Genomic DNA, 23433 nt, shown 5'->3' on the forward strand with positions numbered 1-23433 from the left:
ACTTTCTGGGTGGTTGAGCATGAAATCAAATTAGATTTGGCTCAGAGTCATTTCTCCAAAGGGATGTAATCATTTTAGTACAGTTTTCTGGATAGTTTCCCCTCATTAGACCCCATCTTGAGTAACACATTCCAGTGGAGAGTCTCTGCTGCCAGTAAATTAGACTGTATCCATATAAGCTCGTATGATCTGGTGAGTGTATGTAGCATGCCCCAAGACATTTTCAGACATTACAAAGTCTTGAAAATTACTTAACAGTTGTTTTTGGTTTACTATTGACGCAAAAAGTGAGGAAGATCCCTAAGGAAGTCAGCACAGCGTTACCAGTAACTTCACGAGGAAGAAATTCAAGTATATTTCAAAGTAGCTTTTTAAGTCCCAGTGGTCATTGATTTGGTTCTTGTGTCTCTGACCATGAAAAAGCATTCTGAAAGAAAGGATGCTGATCCCAGAGGAGGTCTCTGAGAATCTGCCTTTGGCTGTTTATGGAGATGAAATTCAAATGCCCTCCGATGTTAAAAAGGGCCTGGACTCATTTCAGAGGAGAAATGGTTTAAATGCAAGTGGAAAAAAAATATTGAATAATAACACGCATACTGTGGGCCACTTCTTTATTTTCATATTTTTGAGCATAAGAAAAGTAAAATCTATTTTTATTACTTACAAAGAGTCCTGAAAGCACCATTAGATGATATTTTAGCTAAAGAGAAAACAGAAGTTTTGCATTAGTATGAGATGCTAATTTATGATTGCATTTAGATCTACCCACCATTTGAGGGAGTTAGAAGTTAAAGTAAACAGCTGTATCTCTAGTTGATCTCTGCATATTTTAATCCAAATATGGTAAAGGGCAGGGCTACAGAAGGGAGTGTCCCTATAATAAACAGGGCTCAGAACTTGTAACAGAAAATCAAAATACACTCCACTCAAGAGAACCCTGTGCTTTGCACTTTGGTTAAAGGTCTCATTTAGATTTAAATTCCTAAACTGCATAAGAAATTAGGTTTTCTTTGATCTTCTCCTTTTTGAGTTGCAGAATTCAGATAAAACTACTACTCGATAAAATGACTTCTTGTCACGTTGCTGACGATCCTATAAAAAAGGTTGCTATCTTTGGAGGAACTCATGGGAATGAGCTAACAGGAGTATTTCTAGTTAAGCACTGGCTGGAGAACGGCACTGAGATTCAGAGAACGGGGCTGGAGGTAAAACCATTTATTACTAACCCAAGAGCTGTGAAGAAGTGCACCAGATATGTTGACTGTGACCTGAATCGAGTTTTTGATCCTGAAAATCTTGGGTAAGACTCTATTTTGTGTTGTGTGTGTGTACACGCACACGTGTGTGTATGTGTGTGTCTGAAAAGCAGTATGTGTGAGAGCAAATATGTATGTATTTGTGTATGCAGATGATACTCATGTTTGTACGTATAGTAGCTGTTGTGAATGGTCACTTTCACTTTTAACCATACTCCATTACGAATTACTCAGTTATCTAAACTGGGCATTCATGTGCTCTTTTATAAACTTTTTTAAACATCGCAATGTTCTTAACTGATTTTCTTTTTAAATGTATTCTATAGACTGAGACAACAAATAACAGAGGTTTTTATTTTTAAACCTTGTCTTTTAAGAAACAGATTTAATAGTCTTTTACATTAAATTAATGTTTGGCCACTGTGCTTGGGTACATATTTGTTAGCTTTCTAGGTGATTCATTACTATATTTTTGCAACTATGTTTATGATAATGCAGAAAGTTCTAGTTAAGAAAAGTATAATATTTCAATTAATATTTGTTTAATGAAAGAATGAATAAATGACCCTCATCAGAAAATAGTAGACTACTCTGTGATCTGAAGAGTTAGTGTACTATCTTCAGTGTGGATCACTGAGACCTGAATTTTCTGAATTTAAATTACAGCTGATTTATGACATATTGCATACAAGGTATGCAATCATAACACTCTAGGGAAGTCCTTATGAATTATTTCTGCCTTTGTTTACATCATTATAGCTGCTATATAGATTTACAGGCCTCTAAGTATTTGCTCTTCACCACTTCTTTCTTTCATGTACCTAAAAATATTAACATCTTCTCTTTACAGGGCTCTGTGCCAGGTACTATAGGAGTACAAAGCTGTGTACAAAATGGTTTCACCCTCAGGAGCTAGCAGACTACAAGCTAAGATATGTCATGCACACAGACAACTAACAGCACTGCTTTATGGACTCATTTTCTATTAAATCTTAATTTGAGTTTAAAGAGTTACTTAAATTTAATCTTATCACAGTTCAAAAGATGGTTGCTACATTTATACAAATGTGCCTCACTTTATGGAATAGATGTTTTCCAGGGCAGTTATACATTAGTCATACCTTGCTTATCAGACCATATTTTTACTAACTTAAGTTTTAATTTCAAAAGTGCTTCATCTTCATGACTGAGGTTATGTTGAGAAAACTAAGTTTTATCTATTCACCTAAAACAGCTATTAACTAATTCTTATATTACAAGTAAGGATTTGCTGGAGAATAACTTTTAGTTGGGCTATTAACTTCCCAAATAACTCTAATATAGATTAGAATGAGTTTTCTTATTATGACCACTCAATAGCATGCACTTCAGTGAGAGCAGTCTCTTAAATTAAATTCACTTCCTACTTCTTACATTTAATACTTATCAGAGGCTAGACAGTTATCTCTCAGGGTGGTTATGGAAACTTATGAGATCAATTAATTAATTACCTTCTCCCATCCTCGCTCTCGCAAATTTTGCTGCTTTTCCTAAATTCTCCTAAATTCTCAGTGGTGTCACCATTACTCACCAAATCACCTATAGAGATCATCTAGAACCTTCCTAATTCTTCATCCCGTTCGTCTAGTTGGTTACTCATCTTCCCAATTATTCAAGTATTGAATAATTGTATGTAGTTTGCAAATCCAGTCTTCCTCTCCATTTCCATTGCCTTAGTTTATTTCATCTGTGGATGGTTAAAGTAGCCTCCTAAGGAATCTTTATGCATCCATCCTTACTCCAATCCTGCCTACATCTATTGTCTGTATAGTAATAGCCATAGGGATCATCCTAACTTGCAAATCTTGTCATGTCTTTCCCATGCTAAAAATTCTTCAAAAGGCTCCTATCCGGAATAGATTTGTCACTTAGTAGGGCTGCCAACCCCTTTAGGATCTTGTCCTTGCCTATTGATTCCGCTTCATCCCTTGGGATTCTTCCTACGGGACCTGGATTCCTGGCATGAGAACTCAAAGTGTCTATTATCTTTTAAGACTTCAAGACTTGACTAGGAGCAACTGTGTGGCTGGTGGTGCCATTTACTCACATGGGGGAGGATGAGGAGCAAATCAGTTGGGTGAAGAGGGGAACTCATGGAGTTGTTGCATGAATTAACTTTTAAAGTGCATATATATTCATTCAACCATATGTTTGGTTGCACATAATGTAAATCTGAAAACAGTGGCTTAAACAAACAAAGGTTTCCTTTTCACAATTAGTAAGTCCGAGGTAGGCAGTCCAGGGCTGGTACAGTGTCACAGTGATGTCATCCTATCTTCCCATTGCACTAGCCTTAATGTGCAGCTTTTGTCCTCATTGCTTTTGCTTCATGGTTGAAAAATGGCTGTTCCACTTTCTTGATTCCTTTCCAGGCAAGAATTACTCAGGTGCAAATATAGGTCCTTTGAAGGTATTAGCAAAAATTGCCAGAGACTAGAAACAAATCAAATTATAGTGAAATGTGATTGAATGCTTTAATGAGGAAAAATAAATTTAAATGATCATTTACTGTAAGAAAAAAATATATCCTAACTACCGTGGGAGGCGGCTAGTCAGGTAGAGACTTATTTGAGAATTCAGTAAAAGCTATCAACTCTATCCTGGAAAAATGCATAAGTATATATACCTGTAAAATTCTGCATTTTCTCAGGGTTTACAGACTCTTCTCTATAAAGCTTGACCCTGGATCTTTAGTGGTTCCTGGCATCACTTAAGAATTCCTAATTAGATGATGTGAGCTCCTAAGTTTGACTGTTTTTGTGCACTAGAACTAGCTAGAGCCCCTCCCCCAAAATAGGTGCATTTGATGGTCTAGTTCCATAATGTCTCAGTGCACTGAACTACTAAGACACTGGTGATTAAATGAATGGATGAACTTTGTTCAGGGCTGAAGTCAGATGGTAAATTCTGTTTGAAATGTCTTTCTTGTGGCCAGCCACAGAAATAAACTATTATTTGTAAGCATGTCAGTGCAACATTACATGGAATCAAATGGAGGGGGGAAACTGTAATTTTTCGTTTGTGAAGTTTTCAAGCTAATGTCCACTTTCTTCACAGATTTTTCATATTAAAGATTTTGCAAATGGTTCCTTCTATACTGTGTTCTTTTTGTATGTTTATGTTACCTTAGCCACAGATGTTAATCTTTTTCTTTCTGCTAATAACAGCAAAAAAATGTCAGAGGATTTGCCATATGAAGTGAGAAGGGCTCAAGAAATAAATCATTTATTTGGTCCAAAAGATAGTGAAGATTCCTATGACATTATTTTTGACCTTCACAACACTACTTCTAACATGGGGTGCACTCTTATTCTTGAAGATTCCAGGAATGACTTTTTAATTCAGATGTTTCATTATATTAAGGTAATGTCAATGTTATTAACTTACAAGTTAGCCTAGGACGTGTACTTTTCAGTCAATTATAGATGTGAAACAACTAGAAAAGGGTCAGGAGGGAGGGTTCAAAAGAAATGGGGGATTGGGAGAAGCACTAGAACGGAGGTAGTAGTGACAGGCAGGAGAAAAGGGGAAGAAATGAGTGAAATAATAAATACAATGAATAAAATAATGAAACATATGGATCCTTGTGTCTATAAAATTGTAAATCTTTTATTGAGATAGCCACCAAACCATAGGCCCTTTAGTAAAATTAATACCAAAATTTTAAATGGTATGATTAAAGTGGCTCAATTATAGTTTTAGGAAGCTCAAAAATAGTCACTTAATGTTGATTAAAGACCAATAATACAAACATTGGCTCTCCTTAGCCCTGCCCATGTCTCCATTTGATTCAGATACCCTCACGCACATCTGATCTTTCAGTATTTCCTCTAACTAATCGCTCTAAAGCTCAGAAATCTACAATATGAAAAATTCAGCAATCCAGTACCTATAACTAGAGAAAAATTGCTAGAAAATAGCAACCAAGCAAAAACACAAATAATTTAACTGTATGCTTGTTTTTGTATAATGAACAGCCTTCCTTTCAGAGAGCTGGTATAAACCAGTATGATTTAGTAGAAAGAATGTGACCTAAATAGCCAGGAGTGCCTGGGTTCAAATCCTGGCTTTCTCATTCACTGACCTGGAACAAGATACTCAACTTCCAATACCTGACTTTCCTCGTTTTATAAAATTGGCACAGTAATAACACTTACCCTATATGGCTGTTCTAAGCCTTAAATGAGATAAAATAATTAGAGCATTTAGCTGAATGCCTAGCTCATAGTAAAAAATTAACAATTATTTTTGTTTCCCTTGAATTTTTGACATTAACCAGATAGTTGTTCTGGTAGGAGTTCATAATGCAGCTAGTCTTTGTTGTTCCTTGAAAAGAAAGCTGCATGCTTTGATTGTCAGGCAAGGAAGCAGCATGGCTGCCCATTGTTGTCAAAGCTGAGAGGCCTGTCCTGAATTCTCATTCAGATAATTCTCATTCAGGTAGGGCGAGTTGCCCAACATCTGTAGAGACCTGCCCACAGGGCTAGACATAGAATTCTTTGAGAGACCAATACTAAGCTAAATAGTAAATGGAACCAATGATGAAAACAAAATAACCAAATCCATTCAGAAGGAGAATTTATTCATATTCTCTGTTCATAGTTCTGGAGAAGTGTTTAATATACATTTTATCCAGAAAGCTATTTAGAATCCAGCTTTATATGTAATTCCTTTATTATGTGTTTTCAAAGCTATAATAACAACATTGGATTTCAGAGTGTTTCATAAAGCTGTCTTACTAATCTTAGTCGATGAAGGGAAACATATTGAAGGCATCATTGACTCTAACAGCAAAGACAACAAGACATACGGTCTTTACATAATAAGAAAGATGTTTTAAATTCTTTTCAGATGTCTTTGGCTCCATTACCTTGCTACGTTTATCTTACTGAGCATCCTTCCCTCAAATACGCAACCACTCGTTCTATAGCCAAGTATGCTGTTGGTAAGTCATATCTCCCACTGTCACAACTAAACAAAATGTGTCCTAGATGAAACTCTGAGAAAATTAATTTAAAGCCTATATATAGCTACTTTGCTTATCATTATGGCTTATAATTTTCAAGTAATAAACAAACTATCACCAACAGTGTCTAACTATATCAAACTTCCTCAATTTCATTGAGCAGCTTTCTGCATTCCAGGAAGAAACACAGAGTTGAGGGAACTGGTATCTTTTATGGGCAGTAAGCAGCCTGGCTTTTGCTCCAAGAGAGACACCATTCCTACCTTCCAAGAGTACTCACTGTACAAACATTCTTGAAAAAATAATCTGCAGCCAAGACAGTCATGTCTTACTGAAAAGACATGCAGAAACACAAAAGGCCCATGGAAAATTCTCTCCCAGTATCCCTCTTAGCACCTGCTTTACAGTAGAATCTCTGGTGACCTGTGTTTGTTTTCCACGCACTTGTTTACCCTGTCGGTTACTGGGCTATGAGTTCATCTTTACCTCCTGATAACTTCCAACATGCAGGCTTGCACTCTCAGACAGTCTCTTTTTTCTGTATTCCATTCTCTTTCCTGAGTGACCTAGTAGCATAATTGTTTACAGACCACGCTATAATCATTAAAATTGCTGTCACAACCTAAAATCTTTTTTGTTAGATCTCAGATGGTTTAACCAAGAGCAATTTAATTTAAAAGTGAGTCATCAAACAATATAAGCAAATTTAAAATTATCTTGTTTATTCAATTATTGATAATTTGGTGCCTAATCAACAGATTGGTCGGGGCAAGCTAAATACACAAGCGTGGGTAATTATTTGAAACAAACTGAATGCTTAACAGTAAGGGATAGAGATCCTGTTTCTCACTGACATCAAATAAAGCCTAAGATTTCCAAGCCTTGCGAGAGCGAACTTGATCTGTGATATTTATGGGACAGTGTTGCTCTTAGCCAGAACAAATATCTTCTGATGTGTTTAGCTCTTAGAGCCAAATCTTTCATTTTCATGTGGGACAATATTAAGATCATCATAAATAATTAGAAATACTATATGTTCTCTTTCCAACTTTGCTGTTTTCTTTGGAATATTTTTATGTCATTCAGTCATGGAGGGAGGAACACTTAAGATCAGAAAGAAACTCTCTCCAACTCAGCATTTTATAATGCACCTCTTACTTTATGTGGCCCCAAGGCCTCAAGATGTCCACTGTAGTTTGAAGCATCATATGCCAACATGACAATATCTAGGGGAAGAAAAGACATTCTCGGGAATTCACTTGCAGACCTTCCATTATAGCCAGTTGTTCAGAACTGGGTCACATATTCATTCTTAAGTTAACTCCTAGGGTTAATGGGGTTACTCTGATTCACAAAAACTATTCCACATTTACTCCTGAGTTGTATACCCACCCAAAACCAGGTCTCTGTCAGCAAGAAGTAAGATAGAATGGATTTTGGGTAGGCAATCAACAGTGTCTTCTACATTACACATACAGACATATCCATGAACACGTTTTCACACATTTGTACAAATCACTTATACACTGATGCATACCTTAGCTGCACTTATACCCTATACTTAAATATATGCCCAAACATATATCCAGGAAAGCTAAGCCCAAAAATGAAAAATGAAGGTAAAAGACAATACAGTGAGATTTTGTGAATTGAGAATTAACAGAAGTGGGTGATGTTAGATAGATGGAAAAGAAGGAAAATGGATAATGTTATACTTGGTAAGTGGTTTTATAATAGGGAAAGGTGGTGATTGGAATAATAACTGTGTGGGAGACTTGAACAGGAGGGAAGGGACTAGATGAGTGGTTTAGAAAAAGAGTATTTTGTAGGTTTATGGATGGATGTGTGACAGCCACAGGAAGCAGACCTTCTTAGGGTGAGAAGAAATGATTATGATTTTTTCCTACAGATAATTGAACCCATTGCACTATCATGTCCGGATGGGTTGTTATATTAAGGGCAAGAAAGTTGCTCTAGGGTCACATAGATTGTCATTAGACTTAAATCCATGGCTCACTTAGTGTAGATTTCTTTGACTAAATAGATGTTTTTCCTGCTACAAGCTAAGTGTTAGGTCTATGACAGTTTCTCTCTGTGGCCACGTATTATTTTGTTGGTGTAAATTTGTCTACTCCTTTTAATTATTATGATTTTTAAATATTTTGACAATATTGAAGAAAATTTAAAGGAAAAAAGACCTCAAGACCTTACTACTTTATAACACAACTCTTTGGACTTTCTTCCATGTTCTCTCCCAGTCTTTATTTACTATGCATCTAACTTGTACATGTAAATGCTCTGCTTTCTTTTTTTGCCTGACATTATGTCTTATATATTTTTCATGATGCTACATGGGCTACTTTTCTAATCATTTTGAATGATGGAATTCTAGATCTTGATATATTAAAATGCTCAATCTTATATTCTAAAACTTGTATAAATGCAACTATCTCCCCTTCTGTACTTAGGTATAGAAGTTGGTCCCCAGCCTCAAGGGGTCCTTAGAGCTGATATCCTGGATCAAATGAGAAAAATGATTAAACATGCACTTGATTTTATACATAATTTCAATGAAGGTAAGTGGTAGGCAGAAAGTGTTTCTTTAATTGATGGCTTGTGTGAGTAAATAAATCAGAAATAGATGAGATGGAGCACACATAACAACTTAATTGCTACACATTGAAGTAGCAATTGGAATCTAAGTCATATTTGCCATGTCCATGATATTAGGTGCTTTTAAAAAATTTGTATTCACTTCAGCCATTCTTCATTACCAATGTAGACACATTCAAGAAAAACAGCTGCCGACCCTGCGTTGGTGGTATAGTGGTTAGCATAGCTGCCTTCCAAGAAAAACAGCTGCCAAATAAAGCTCCCCAAACAAAATCCTCATCTTCCTATTAATCTCCATTTTAAAAAACAAGGAATTACCAAGAAATACGAATGTCCAATAAAGAGATGAAAAGATGTCCAGTATCAGTAGTAATCAGAAAAATGCAAATTAAAATGCAAAACCATTTTCTCCCATTAGATTTGGAAAATATTAAAATCTGAAAATATTGTGTTGGTAAGTGTGTGAGAAAAGGGGATAGTCTCCTTCCCTGCTGATGTAAATTGGTAAAGACACTTTAGAGGATAATTTGACAGTATCCACTTTCTAAAATGTGCAAATTCTGTCACATAGCAATTCCACATCTCAAAGAAACACAAGCACATGCATACCGACATGCCACATACAAGGGTGGTTATTGAAGCATTGTCTGTAACAGCAAAACAATGGAAATGACGTGAATATCAATCACTTAGTTAAGTAAACCAGTATGGAAAGATCTTCAACTACATTGTTAATTGAAAGAAAGCAAGTTGTGACCAAAATATATATTATACCAATTTGCTTCAAAATAACAATAATAATAATAAACACTTGCTAGATACATATAAATATATGTTACTACACAGGAAAAGTTCTAGGAGAAAACAAACTGATAACAGTGATTACTGGGGAAAGGAGGGGAAAACCAAGTTAATTTTGTTTTAGTTGTGTTCAAGAAGAATGACATATTCATGTATTATTTGTGTAATTACAAATAGTTAAATGGGGGCTCATGGTGAGATGGGTATAAGGAGCTTATGTACTGTCTGCTCATTGACTTGATGAACCTAAAACTGCAACAAAACAAAACAAAACGAGAAACCTATTAATTATTTTAAAAATAAATTTACTTTAAATTTTTTAAGAATTATAATTAAGATGAAATCAAAGTGACATATAAATAATTATTCAGACAGGCTGAAGTGAAATTATTGTTGAGGAATGGGTCTATATAGTGGCAAAGCTGGTGAATATTTCAGTGCCTATGGAGAGGGTAATTCCTAAACCTCCTACTGTGATCACAGGAATTTCTTCTGTGCTTGGGGGTCCTTTGACCCCAAAGTCACAAAGACTGAAAATCAGGATTTTACCCCCTTTGTCTGAGGACAGGTTCTATACTGTCTGATGGGCCTGGTGTTGGGAAGGTCACCACTTATTCACAAGAAACCCTTTGAATAGTAAGTGTGTCGAATATAAGAGAACAGTGCACCCAGAAGGCCACAAACCTGACTCATAAAAAATCAAAACATGGTTTTCAAATCACAATCCATAGATTCTTGCCACAGGGCGGGGATTTAGTAGCTGCCCTGGTAGCTCCAGGACAACGACCCCCACTCCTCCTTCAGCCAGAGCAGTTGTGTCTGTTTTATCCTTGTAACATTTCATTTAAGGAAAGGATTCTGCAATTCAAAACTTTTGAACCATTATTAATTTAGACTATCCAGTTTGATGGATTTTTAACTAACATGGAAAGAGCACCGTTATCCAAAGGATGCTGGCAACCATCTGAAGAAGTCTCTAGAAATGTGTAGAAGAGCTCTGTCTTTAGCTGTGTGCTACTCAAAATTACTATTAGTGACTTGGATAAGGACATATTTGACATGCTTATGTAAGTGATAAGTGACAGGAAGCTAGCAGGAAAATATCTGAGATCAGAAGTTGGATCCAAAAAGTCCTGACAGGCTTTAACATTAATCTAAACCAAATGTTTAAAATTAAAGTACATCAGAAACAAAATTTTACTTTCATGTTAAAAAAAATCGCAGAATGAGGGAAGTGACGGTCTCTTTTCTGCCTTGGATAAACAATGCTTGGAGACCTGTGAAGAAATTCCTAGTCTATATTTCAGGAGGAATGTCTATAAAGTAGAGGTTAGCTGAGGAAGCAGTTGAGAATGTTGAAATCTGAGAAATATAATAAGAATAATCCCAAAGATACCTTCACATGTATCCTCATGTGTGTGACAATAGAAGAGCAGTCATTGATAGAATTTAGAGATGCTTAGAAAAAATCTTAAGGCCGATTTTATCTTAGAGTTTTCGAAGTGTTATATTGGAAAAGAATTAGGCATCCTTTCTGTGACTCAGGCATCCTTTCTGTGCCTAATTAGGCAGATTAGAATTGGTGGAATAATGTTACCTAGAGACAGAAATGTCTAATTAACAAAGCTGACCAACAATGGAACAGACCACACTTTGTAAGGTTGCTCAAGCAGGAGCAAGATGACCACTTGGCCAGAAAGATGTAGGGAATATTCAAGCATTTCTGGAAGCTGGGCATCTGAGACTCCTTCCAGCTCTGAGATTCTAAGTAGCAAAAAACACTCCTTTGTGTTCTACCACTCTTTCCTTTCCTCCCAACGGACCTTCTGGTTTAAAGAGATGATATCTGATCAGTTCCCATCTTCATCTTGGAAAGTGTGGCAAATTGTAAAAATAGCCACAAATTCTTTCCTTCCCTGCATCTGTGTCCCCTCAACAGGTGGAGTCTATTTCCCTACCACCTGAAACTGCCTTGGCCATGTGGCATATTTTGTGCCACAGAAGTTTGAAAAGAACTTGCAATCGAGGCTTTGTCTCTTGCCGTCCTTGGGAACCCTGCACTGCCAGTATGTGAGTCAGTCTACCCTAGCCCGCTGGATAATGAGATGTTATGAGGCTGAGAACTGAGACACCTTGGCCAGTGGTCCTGCAGCTCCAGCTGACAGCCAGTCAAATACCAACTAAGAGAGTGAGGCCATCTTAGAGCACCCAGCCTCCTGCTGACCTGCCAGCTCACTGCTAATGCATGAGCAAGCCAATTAGATACCAGCCAGTCCAGCCTAGACCAGAGGAACTGCCCAACCAACCCACAGAGCATGAGCTAATTACAGGATTGTTGTCTTAAGCCACTAAGTTCTGGTGTAGTGTGTTTTGCAGCAAAAGCTAACTGACATAGAAGTGATCACGTTATATTGACATTCCAACCCCAGCTGCACTTTCTGCTCTAAGGGCAAAGGAAGAATTTATTTGGATTGCAAGCACAGCACACTGTGGGCTCTCCGTTGGATGGAAGTTCATCCTGTTTGTTCAGAAGTTGCCTGGTATAATGTAAACTACTCCTTTTCCAAGTTTTTGGGCATTGGGTTGTTTAATGTTGCTGTGCCTTTGTAAGTTGCACTCCACTGCCTGCATCCTAGTGTCTCACTGCTCAGGAGCTATCCAGATGTTTAACCTACTTGGTTAAGAGAAGGAGCACAATGCTGAAGTCACCTAACCTGCTGGACATCCTCTTGAAGTTATGCAATCATAGAATGTCAGAGCTGAAAGGGCCCTTCAAGATAAACTAATGCGCAACCTTAGTTTGACAGGTAAAGAAAGTAAGCTTCAAGAAGTTAAGCATTTTGCTCAAGCACACAGCCAGGAGATAAGAGCCCAGGTATCCTGACTCTCAGTCCTAGCCACTTTCTCTTCCACACTGGCTTTGTAAGTTCTGTTTTCTACCAAGAAAGCTAAAGGCCTCTGGGACCTGTGATCATTAGTCATAGAGCATTTGTGTTAATGCTGGCAATAATGAAATAGGTAACACTGGAGCAATCACTGTTATGGCCAATGTCGTGCATCTAGGGTGGCTTTTTCAGTTTTACCTTGGGACATTTGAGCATCAGAAAGATGATCCAGTACAGTGTCTCAGTGGTAGTGGTGGCAGAGCAGCTCTCTGCCTGACGCCTTGCAAGCCCATGGCATTCTTCTTAATAGGCCCAAGCTGGAAACATGCAAGATGTCAATAAACCCAGAAAGAAAAAATAAATTATGGCATTTTTCTTGCAGTGGAATACTATACTGCAAAGAAAATGGATGAACAGTGGCTATATACCACAATATGGATGAATCTTCCCAAGAAGTTGATCTTGAGAAAACCAAGTGCATATAGTGATTGATTGTATTTGTAAAATATTCAATAGTAGGCAACCTTAACTATACTATGTGGGATTCAGAAATAGGTGGTGAAACTATAAAGTAAAGCAAGAGAGTCATTACCAAAATTAGTGGTTACTGCTAAGGTGGGAAGGCGATGGGATTATGATCAGAAGGAGGCATACAGGGGATTTTGGGATGCTGGCAGTATGCTGTTTCTTGTCCTGGGTAATGGTTACATGGGTAGTCATTTTACAATTCATTAAACTATGTTATATGTACTTTTCTGAGCATTAAATTTCACAATAAAATGATTTAAAAGCAAAAAAAGAAAATGTGTTCTCCCTGAATCTGTCTTCAATTTTTGGTTATTCTTCTTCTTTCTTTAAAATATCAAGTTCCCTTTTTTCAGGAGTTTTCTTCTTCTTTTTTTGTTATTTATACATTTTGTTTTTGCCATAGGAAAAGAATTTCCTCCCTGTGCTATTGAAGTCTATAAAATAATGGAGAAAGTTGATTATCCCAGGAACAAATGTGGAGAAATTGCTGCTATTATCCACCCTAAACTGCAGGTAACATTTACTACTTCTTTTAAATATTCAAAATAATGATGCCCTACCTTTGAGTAGAACTTTACAGTCCATAAAGCATTTTACATACATTAGCTCATTTGATGTTCTCATAAACTGTGCAGTGTAGGTAAGGTGTTCAGACGGTCACTCAGTAAATATTTATTGAGTATATCCTGTGCTGGCCCTGGGGATACATCAGTGGACATGGTTTATATTCTTGTGGAATTTGCAGTCTAGATGTACTAAGGTCTAAGCTGTGGTCTTGAAGATAACCAGATGCTACTGCAGAATAATGAGGGGGGGTGGGGGTCAGAGAAGGTGAAATTCCTGCCCAGGTGCAATGGCTAGGAGTTATTACATCTATTTTAACATAAGAAAACAGAGGCTCTGAAATTAGATCCTTCCCATAGCCATATAGCTACTGATGGCAGATCCAGAACTAATGTTCTCTGCAGCCAGCCACATTGCCACCCTCTTCCTGTGAGCACTACCATATAAGTTAGAGCAGAACAATCAGAACCTCTTTTTTTGGAACATTTTCTGCTGTCATTTCCTAACTCCTCAGAACCCCAGTATCTGTTCCTTGTCCGGTTTGATCAATAATGGCATAGTGAAGGGGAAGAAAAGTAGGAGAGAGGGGGAGTATAGGAGGTTTAAATCTGGAAAAGAAAAAGGTAAAAGCAGGGGGAAGCAGAGGTTCCCAAAAGCTAAGACATCCATCCTCATTGGGAGCACCCTACACACCCTCAGGACTCAGCAATGGAAAAGTCCTGATGGATCGTCTAGTCTGGAGCTTTCAACCCTGGCTGTGCATTGCCTAGAGAGCCTTTTAAAGGGTAATGATGCCAGGCCCCCAATCTGGGATCATCTGATCTTACTGGTCTGGGTAATTAGAGTGGAAAAGCACTGATCCAGTTCAAACTCCTATTTAATGACCCTAATGATAGTCATTCAGACTTACAACTTAATAAAATAGCCTGCCCCAAAACACAGACTAATGGAGCAAATCCTGCCTTGTGCCTTAGTGGTACCCAGATGGAAACCTGAAGAAGGAGCCTTAGGCAGTGTTTGAAAGGACAGAAAGATAAAGGTCTGGGGAGAGAAGGGAGGAAAGCCCTACAAGTAACAAAAATTACAAGTACAAAAACCAGAGGTCAAGGTGATGATGTCATAACTGGCTACAACACAGGATTGTTTAAGTTTCATGTTCCTCAAAGACATATGTGAGAAATACTAAAATCATCCTGCAGAGGAAGAGGTGAGATGAATGAAGTCAGTAACAAACAGGGCTAGTGGTAGGTCTTCAAAGCCAGAAAGGGTAGTTTTGGTAGACAATAAGGAATGGCTCAGTATTCTACAGGAGGCATTGATTGATTGATTCTTTCAATAAATATGTTTGAATAACTACTAAGCTTGTCCTGGGCCCTGAGAGTCAAGATAGGCAGGATCTCTGATAGAACTTGCATACTAATAAGGGGAGAACAGACCATGAATAAGTGAGTAAATAATACAAAAATCACATGATTTCAAATTTTCATAAGTGCTATGAAAGAAATAAACAGAATAATACAGTAGCAGTTAACAGAGGGTTCCTCATTAGATGGCGTGGTCAGAAAATGCCATTTCTTAAGATGAGGGCATTGAAGGTGGAACCTGGAAGATGAGAAGTCAGCCACGTGGAAAACAAGTGCAAAGGCTCTGAGGCGGGAACGAACTTGCAGTGTTTTGAGGAACCTCAGAAAGACCAGTGTCTGGAGAGTAGGGAGTGAACGGAGAAGCCATTAGACCCTGAGTGAGTGACTCAGGCGGGGACCTGGTTACGAGTCCAGATGAACAAGATCGCTAGATGAACTGCAGACACATCCAAGTCTGAGAAGAGCTGCTCTAGGGTTCCTGTGGTGTGGCAGCACTGGTGTGGGAGGGCTCACAGGTCCAAATCCTTGGTGGGGACCCCTCAGGTAACTCCGTTATTACAATGTGGGGACACGTATGGAAAACGCCCACCTTGTCTTAGACTTTCCTCAGCCTGCTCCCACCTTCTCCCACCAGTCCCCACCACAGTAGAACCTCCTAGCGTGCAGGCACAATGTCACTTTTTTCTTTTATCCCCAACAGTAGAATGTCTTATACACAGAAGGCTCTTAATGGATATTTCTTCAATTTTACTGAGCAGAATTTAACTTCAGCTAGCAAGAGTTAGAGTATGCCCTTAAGGAGATGCACATTTTGTTTTGCCTTTTAATATTATAAATCTCTTTGGCAACATTCAAGGCAAACAGTATTGAAGCAAACTCTAATTACATGTTGTCGGTTTTAAAAATAAAAGGGAACTCTTAATACCACTGCCAAAATCAATTGCTCAGTCTCAGTTTAGTCTCATCACTTGTATGCCTCTCAAGTATCTCTTTTAAAAGAAGACGATGCTGTCATTTTACTTGTATAGAACCTGATATAAAATTTTTAAAGTAGGAGAAAACCTAATGTACTTTATGTATTTTTAATTGTCTCCTGAGAGGATCAAGACTGGAAGCCTTTGCACCCTGGGGATCCTGTGTTTTTAACTCTTGATGGAAAGACTATTCCATTGGGCGGAGACTGTACCGTGTACCCGGTGTTTGTAAATGAGGCTGCATATTATGAAAAGAAAGAAGCTTTTGCAAAGACGACTAAAGTAACACTCAGTGCAGAAAGTATTTGCTCCTCTTTACATTAGAAATCACTTATAGCTCATTTGTTATAGAGTACCTAGAAAAGTTCTAGTTTGTAAGCTCTTGGAGACCAGATTGTGCCTTATTCAACATCGAATCCATAGCATCTAGCCCAGTGCCTTGCAGATGGTGGGCATTCAGGTAAATTTCTTGAATCTATGAATAAATCAATGAGTATCTTTTAAAGGTATTGTACTTTATGTATGCAACTTATTCAAAGAAGTACACATCTTATTTCTATATAGCTTTTTGTACCTTATATTTTGATAGTTTAACATTATTAGTAAACAGCCTTTACATTCAAATTTTAACATTGAAATATATACTGTATACAAAAAGTTATTAACTTGAGCGTAGAACTGAATGTTGTATGTTTTCAAGTAATGTAAAAATGCTACTAGAAACTAATTGTGCCGACTCGCTATTTTAAATTTTTTCAGATTTCAATTAATGATAAATTATTAAGGATCCAGTCTGTAAACTTTAGCAGTAGTTATGATACCTGTAGATTTGCAGATGCTCTTTTGAAGGTGAAACGTGAACAGGAAATGAGGGCTGATTGTAAAGGTGACATTTTGAATAAATCCAGAAACTCTGAATGGTCCTTTGTCCACTGACAGGCAGGAACCCCAACAGAGCATCGCAGCGATGGCCACCCACTTGTGCTGCGCTAACCTTAGAGAGCAGAGAGCCTCCTACAGAGTCTCACAGGCCCCCATCAGCGCTAACATTCCTTCCCAACTTGGGAGGCATATTCCTCCCAGCCCTCCCTTCTTGCTTTGAGAGAAGGAGCTTGCCTTTCTTCCCAACCAGCATGTGAGGAAGTCTTTGGGCTCCAGCAGCATAGGTGGTAAAGACAGAAATAGCAGAGGGCAGTGGACACTAGTGGAAGTGTGACCTGAACCTATGTCTCTGTTTCACAAACACATTATTTTAAAGAATTCCCCTGTGTCCTAAAGGCCCAAATACCTCACTCCCATGATTCTTCTCCTCAGAGGTCCTCGGGCTAAAACGCTTTCTCTCTCCCTCTCCAGCCCCTGCAGGAGCCTCCCTCCCTCCTCTCTTAGGCCACAGCAGCCAAGTAAAGAACATTTTTACCCCATGATTTGGACCCCAAGGAACCCATGTTTATGGTTTCAAATATATTTACCAAAATCATACTAACATTATCTGTACCATATATGTAGACAGTTTCATTCTATCAAAGCAAATCCCACTGAGCCAATTTCATTCCATATTGTGTTCTATAGCACGCAAAGTGTTTCTAAATTTTCGACATTTATATTTGCACTTTCCCAAAATTATTTTCACTAGAATAAACCCTCTTCCTTCTGAATTCTGTAGTAAAACTCCAATTTATCAATCAGTTCTTGTATATAACAAGTTTTACCAGGCTTCCTTCTCCAACTGTGTGTATTCCTTCCTTTGTGTTCTATGTCCAAGTTCAATTTTCCAGGGTCGATTTTTTCCAGATGTATATTTTGGCAAAAGTACTTTATTCTTCCCTCAAAATTTAGTTACAAAATTTACAATGTGCAATTTAGGCCACTGTGGTTTCAGATTTTATATTGATTATTTCTATCAAGTCTAATTCTCTCTGACTCTATATTTATAGTCTTTAGAGTTTCTAAATAGATGTGATTTTAGAAAAAATCTGCAATGTGTTACTCCATTGCTGTGTGACTTTAGCCACTTTTTTTTGTTTCATTTTGATTATTTCGAACAGTCTAAAGACTCAGTTTTCTCATTTATAAAATGGGGATAATCATGATAATAGTGCCCCTCTCTTGAGATGATTGGGAGGATTAAGTGAGCTAATACATATAAGTGCATAGCACAGTGGCTAGCACAGAATAATAAATTATTCAAGTTCAAATTCCTCACACAAAAGGCCCTTTATGAACTGTGCCTCCCTTCCTCACAAGCTCTCTAGACTCATCTGCCTTCAAGTCCTCTCTGTGGAGTCGGCGTCATGTTGTTTTATTTCTACATGTCTTCACACAGACTGTCCCTTAAACCTAGAATTTTCTTCCTTCTCTTCCCTTCCTCCCCTACTTCACCCCTACTCAGACCTTACCCTAGCTAATTCCTGTTTTTTCTGCAAATTGCAACTCAACCCTCATTTCACCTGTAAAGCCTTTCTTGGCCTGCCCCTTGGCCCCTCTCTGCATCCATCCCATCTTGAGGGTATTGCCAGTGTCTTTTTCAGTATCTGCAATCTAAGTAGTTCCTGATAAAGTTCAGCTGAATAAATGAGTGTGCTCAGCCATTCCTCCTCTACGGAAATGGCTTCATATTCTGCCAATGTCCCTGCCTTCTCTTTGCCTTTTTTCCTTCTTTCCCAGTCACTTCCTGAGCATCCCCATCACTCCCAGGTGGAATTCACTCCATTTCACACTCTTCAGACTGTTACTATGTCCCAAATGATGGTGGGCAGAAAAATACACCGTTTTAAGCCAGGAACCCTATAGAAAAAGCAACAACAACAACAAAAAAGGAAATGTTCACATTCAGTAATCTCCCTGTGTGAAACCTTTTAGTCATTTCCCCTAACCCTTGGTATGAAATCTCAAAGCCTCCCTACAGCTGGACAAGTCCTGTGTGCCTGGCCTCTGCCCACCTCTCCAGCCCCTGTTCCCAGCGATCTGGCCACACAGACCTCTCCATCCTCAAATGCACCGAGCTCCCTGCTACCTCGGGGTCTTTGCCAATGTGTTTCCCTCTTATTTAAACCCTGTCCTACCTCACACTACCCTTTACCTGGATGACGTGTAATCTTAAATGTGACCCAGGCTACGCTAAACCCCCCTTTTATACAAGCTCGTTGATGCGACTGGCCTAGCACTTAGCAGAACACTTCAGAGAACCTGGATCCTTGGCCCAGGAAAGAGCACTGTGACCTTTACCTGGCATTCCGTCTCTCTCCAAGTCTCAGTTTCCCCACCTATTAAGTGGAGATACAATAATCATCAAACCACCTATAAAATCATATATTAAGATAACCAGTATGAATGAAAGAGCTTTATAAATAGGGAACTATACAATCTCAAAGGCTGGAAAAATTGCAAAATACCTTTGGAAGGTAATTTTTCACAGTATCAAAAGCCATAAAGCTGCATCCTCATTGGCCTGGGCATCCCACTCACAGAATATATCCTGTGACAGGAGTTTCCACTCTTTTCCTATCAGTCCATCCAGAGTGTTTCCATGGATGGAACATCCCTAGCTTATAGGCTGAAGCCTGTGTAAGATAGGATGTGGACTGTGTACCATTTCCATTTCTTTGCCACTCAAGGAGACACATCCCAGGGAAGGATGTTATTCTGGGAATCGTTTGGATTAGGTAAATAATTGACCAAATATAGCATATCACTTAGTAATAAGTTGTTTGCCAGTTCTGCAACCCCTCAAGACACCTCAGCATCTTGGCATTCAAGATGAGAACTGCCATCCTTTTGAAATAACTCAAAGAATGAAAAAGTGTATATACCTATATGTGGGGCAGCAATGGCAGTAATAAATCAGCTCTTTCATATCCATTCTCTTATTGCCCTTCTTTAAGGTCCTGTGAGGTAGACAGGAGGGATTTATACTTCCTGTCTCCAGGTGGAGCCATGGTTTCACATCCATGCAAAGTAAGTTAAGAACCAACAAGCGTGATGGAAGGACTCCCTGCTTGGGGTCACGTGACTTGAACCTGTAACATTTTCAGGCTGTGATTCCTTGGGCGTGTGACTTCAAATCTCTGGGTGTCCTTTGACTCAAATTGCTTCCAGAGTTACTGAGTGGTTCAAATGGGGTACTGGCCACGATGCACTTTAAGAAGTAAACAGTGCACAAAGGTGGCATGCCTTAGTGTGCTGACTCCCTGAGCTGGGACCGATAATAATGCTTTAGGTCCAAAAAGTGGCCTTCCCTTTATCCACATACGTTAAGCAACACCCTAGAATTTCTGGTCAGTCTTCATGGTGGCACATCTAAGGCAAGGAAAAAACATGATCATAACAAGGTAAAATAAATATTTATTAGAAATCATAAAAGAATGTCTTCAGTGGCACTATAATACTCCTGTTCCATTTATGACTTCTTTTTTGAACATAGAGTTTCACACAGACACAAATAAGAACAAGTATTTAAATTAGAATTTGCACAGATCAGGCACATTCGATGAGAACAAGGGGACAAGTCTGTGTTTGGGACTAAGATGACAGTAAAAACATGTAAGTCAATGCAGAAATCAAGTGTGGCTTACAGGCCCAGATGACTGCCCACCGACCTGGGCCCCGCCCAGAGCAAAAGGCCTTCACCAGGCCTTGAGGAAGGAAAAGAAGATCAGTAACACTGGGCTCTCAGGCAGGAGCCCCTCTAACAGCTTAATGACTTCACAGTACAGCCTCAAACTCCTTCTCCCATAACCCAGGGAAGAAGGTAAGCACCATTTTTATTCCAAACAGGTATATCACATAATGTCTAGAATAATGGATTCTTCCTGAGGCAAAGTTTAGCTAAAGGGAAGGTCCCAGCCAAAACTGTTATCTGAGTAGGGGAGATTCCATCCCTGGAACATGCCTTCCCCTTTAAAGTACTGCTACATGTGTCATTTAAGATGTCCTGATACACCCGTGAATTCAGTGTAGCGTGGTGTGTGTGTGCACACACTTGAATTTTAAACCAATCGTAACGATCATAGGGACAATGTAGACTGTCAGCACGAGTTACCTGAGCAGAAAGCCCTAGCCCCCTGACATACGCCAATCACAAAGGCAGACTCAAACTTACTGAATAACTGTCCTAAAAAAAAAAAAAAAAAAACCACACAGGGGGACATCTGTGGTCCAGAATCAGAACCTCTGGCTTCAACAGCTCTGAGACAACCTCCTGCGTAACTCAGACAAGTCCACTTTCCTTTCAGGGCTTTAGTCTCCAGGTGTAAATAAGAGAACTGGTCCTTTGGAGCCAATGCCCTTTGACGCCTTGCTTCCCTTGGCAAACCTATCCAGGCTGAGACCATCCAGGCTGAAAGCCTTTGGGGGATGCCACTACTAGGAAGAATATCCCAGTACGGAAAAGGGTCCTGCCAACAAATTCCATCCAGATCCTCAGACAGCAGTTCTTCATGTGTAAGAAGACAAAGACCCCGTTACTGATCTCTGTCTGTCTAACCTACCAGCTTTTGTTCAGGTGGGAAATGGAGAGCCATACGGCTTTATCCATTCATATCTGAATCAGAACAGTTCTGAATTCCCAGCTCCATGGTGCCCTGGCTCCAAACAGCTGCCCTTCAAACCAGGGACACCTTTTCAGGATAACTTCAAGTAGGTAACTCCAGATGCAGGATGCTGATTTCCAGGCCGAGAGGACCTTCAAGTTCATCCAGTTGTGATCTTTAACAACATCCCAGTAAGTGCTCAACCAGCTTCTGCAGCTTTTTCGTACGCCTTTTCCTCTGCTTCAAAATTCACAGTTAACAAAAATAGCTAATACCAGAGAAGTTCAGGTATTTTGTTAAATTCTTCCAATGAGAAATACTGATGTACAGGAGTAACCTCTGAGATTCAAGACCACGTAAACAGAGCAGTTGCTGTTTCTGTTTCGGATAAAGCCACAATCCCAGCGTGGAAGCACGCACTGTAGCAGGGCTGGGACAAGGCAAAGAGCCAAGATCTTTCACTCAGATTGCAGGCCCTGCCTGCTGTGTCTCATGTGGACTTCTATGTGCATAATGAAAAGCTTTTTGTCCAGCTTGTTCTGGCCACCCCAAGGCCAAGTATATAACACTTACATCCAGCCCCAAATCCTAAAATCTATTTCTCAGCTTTTAATAATCACATACTTCATCTGAAGTAATTTTCATGCAAAACTGAAATGATCTTTCTCTATTGAAAAGAAAAACCCCATGTTAATTATTCTACTAAAAACATCTCTCAGTGTGAGACAGTTTGAGCCTTGAGTACCAAGGCTACTCATTTCAAGGTTGTATTCCTGCTCCCTGAAGGTTCCAGAAACTCATTCCCCTCTGGCCCCTGGGGTGGGATTGAGAGTCCCTTAAATCCAGGAGACCCAGTCACAGTACAGGAAATGGTGGAATGTATTCACTGGGGTGGGAGATGTCAAGATGTTGGCAGGAGGGAAGAGTCCTCTCCCTGCTCCTCCAGCCCCTGCCCTTTCCCTGCCAATCCTCTCTCCCAGCCACATCGACCTGAAGTTGGGGAACACACGGACTTCAATCAAAATTCGGGATTCCTGGGACTCCCGGGTCAGGACTGCTGGCCGTGCGTTTATACAAATTCTTTGCCGAGTGACAAAATCCAGGGTGTTTCCCGCTCAGGCAAACTGACAGCTGCCCCCGGGTTCAGCCACCTGCTCAGCATGAGGGTGCCTTCCTTGTCTCTGTTAGCAGAGCCAGGCTCCATCACCCTGCAAAGCCCTGAGCACCGAGTCGAGGACCCAGCCTGCAGCATCAGACAGCCCACTCGCACACGAGCTCTGGGTTCTGCTTCTACACTGACGTTTCCGGAAATTCATCGATTTCATCAAATGCATTGAGGGTGGTTTTGCTGTTGCTCCTGGGAGAATCTTGGAGTTTGTTGAAATCTGCTTGAAAAGAAAACCCCCACCATTTTACAAATACAGCACTGTGCAAGGTGTGCTTCCAGGTCTCAGTCCACCACCTGATTTTTAGAAATTATTCCAGATAGGTTATAAAACGATAGTGCTGGAAGGGATTAATTCAGCCCTCCCACTTTACAGATGGGGGAAATCAGGGCCCTCCAACTTGGTTTGCCCAGGATCAGATGGTCAGACAGCAGTAGTACCTGTCCTTCTCCCCGGCCCCAGGTCACTGAGGAAGACTTGAGTTTTCCATTCAGTCCAGTTCACCTCGTTGATCCTGTGGGTGTGATAATCATTCTCACCACTCTCTAACTGCATCTCATTAAATGCAAACAAATAGCACAGAGTTTGCGGTGTCCTCGACAGCTCCCCTTCTGTCCATTCCAGGGATCGGGAGCACTCCTGCCTGCACCGCCACCCCCCAACCATGGTCATATCAGCATTGTTTGGGCTTGAAACCTGCCCACTTCCCCACTTTCCCAGTCCTCCAGGATCAGTCTCCTCCGAGGGTG

General features: G+C 39.5%; 1 protein-coding gene across 2 annotated transcripts; it reads left to right on the plus strand.

Annotated features, from left to right (window-relative positions):
• The first annotated feature begins 896 nt into the window (after positions 1-896).
• LOC105106295 (aspartoacylase) lies at positions 897-22964 on the plus strand. Of its 2 annotated transcripts, none has more exons than XM_064495036.1 (6): positions 897-1300; positions 4463-4658; positions 6147-6240; positions 8730-8837; positions 13492-13601; positions 21222-22964. In XM_064495036.1, exons 1-6 carry the CDS (start codon positions 1065-1067, stop codon positions 21240-21242), a joined length of 765 nt encoding a protein of 254 aa, XP_064351106.1. In that variant the 5' UTR covers positions 897-1064; the 3' UTR covers positions 21243-22964. The 2 variants fall into 2 exon arrangements, with proteins under 2 accessions (XP_064351106.1, XP_064351105.1); XM_064495035.1 differs by lacking the exon at positions 21222-22964 and adding an exon at positions 16117-16908 and having other exon boundaries at positions 898-1300.
• Positions 22965-23433: the final 469 nt, after the last annotated feature.

This window comes from Camelus dromedarius, chromosome 16 (assembly GCF_036321535.1).
Source record: "Camelus dromedarius isolate mCamDro1 chromosome 16, mCamDro1.pat, whole genome shotgun sequence".
NCBI classification, from domain to species: domain Eukaryota; kingdom Metazoa; phylum Chordata; class Mammalia; order Artiodactyla; family Camelidae; genus Camelus; species Camelus dromedarius.

Coding starts and splice junctions, on each gene's coding strand:
- LOC105106295 (XM_064495035.1), top strand. CDS start 1,065: ATGACTTCTTGTCACGTTGCTGACGATCCTATAAAAAAGGTTGCTATC. Junction 1,301..4,462: donor TTTGATCCTGAAAATCTTGG/GTAAGACTCTAT, acceptor TGCTAATAACAG/CAAAAAAATGTCAGAGGATT. Junction 6,241..8,729: donor TATAGCCAAGTATGCTGTTG/GTAAGTCATATC, acceptor TTCTGTACTTAG/GTATAGAAGTTGGTCCCCAG.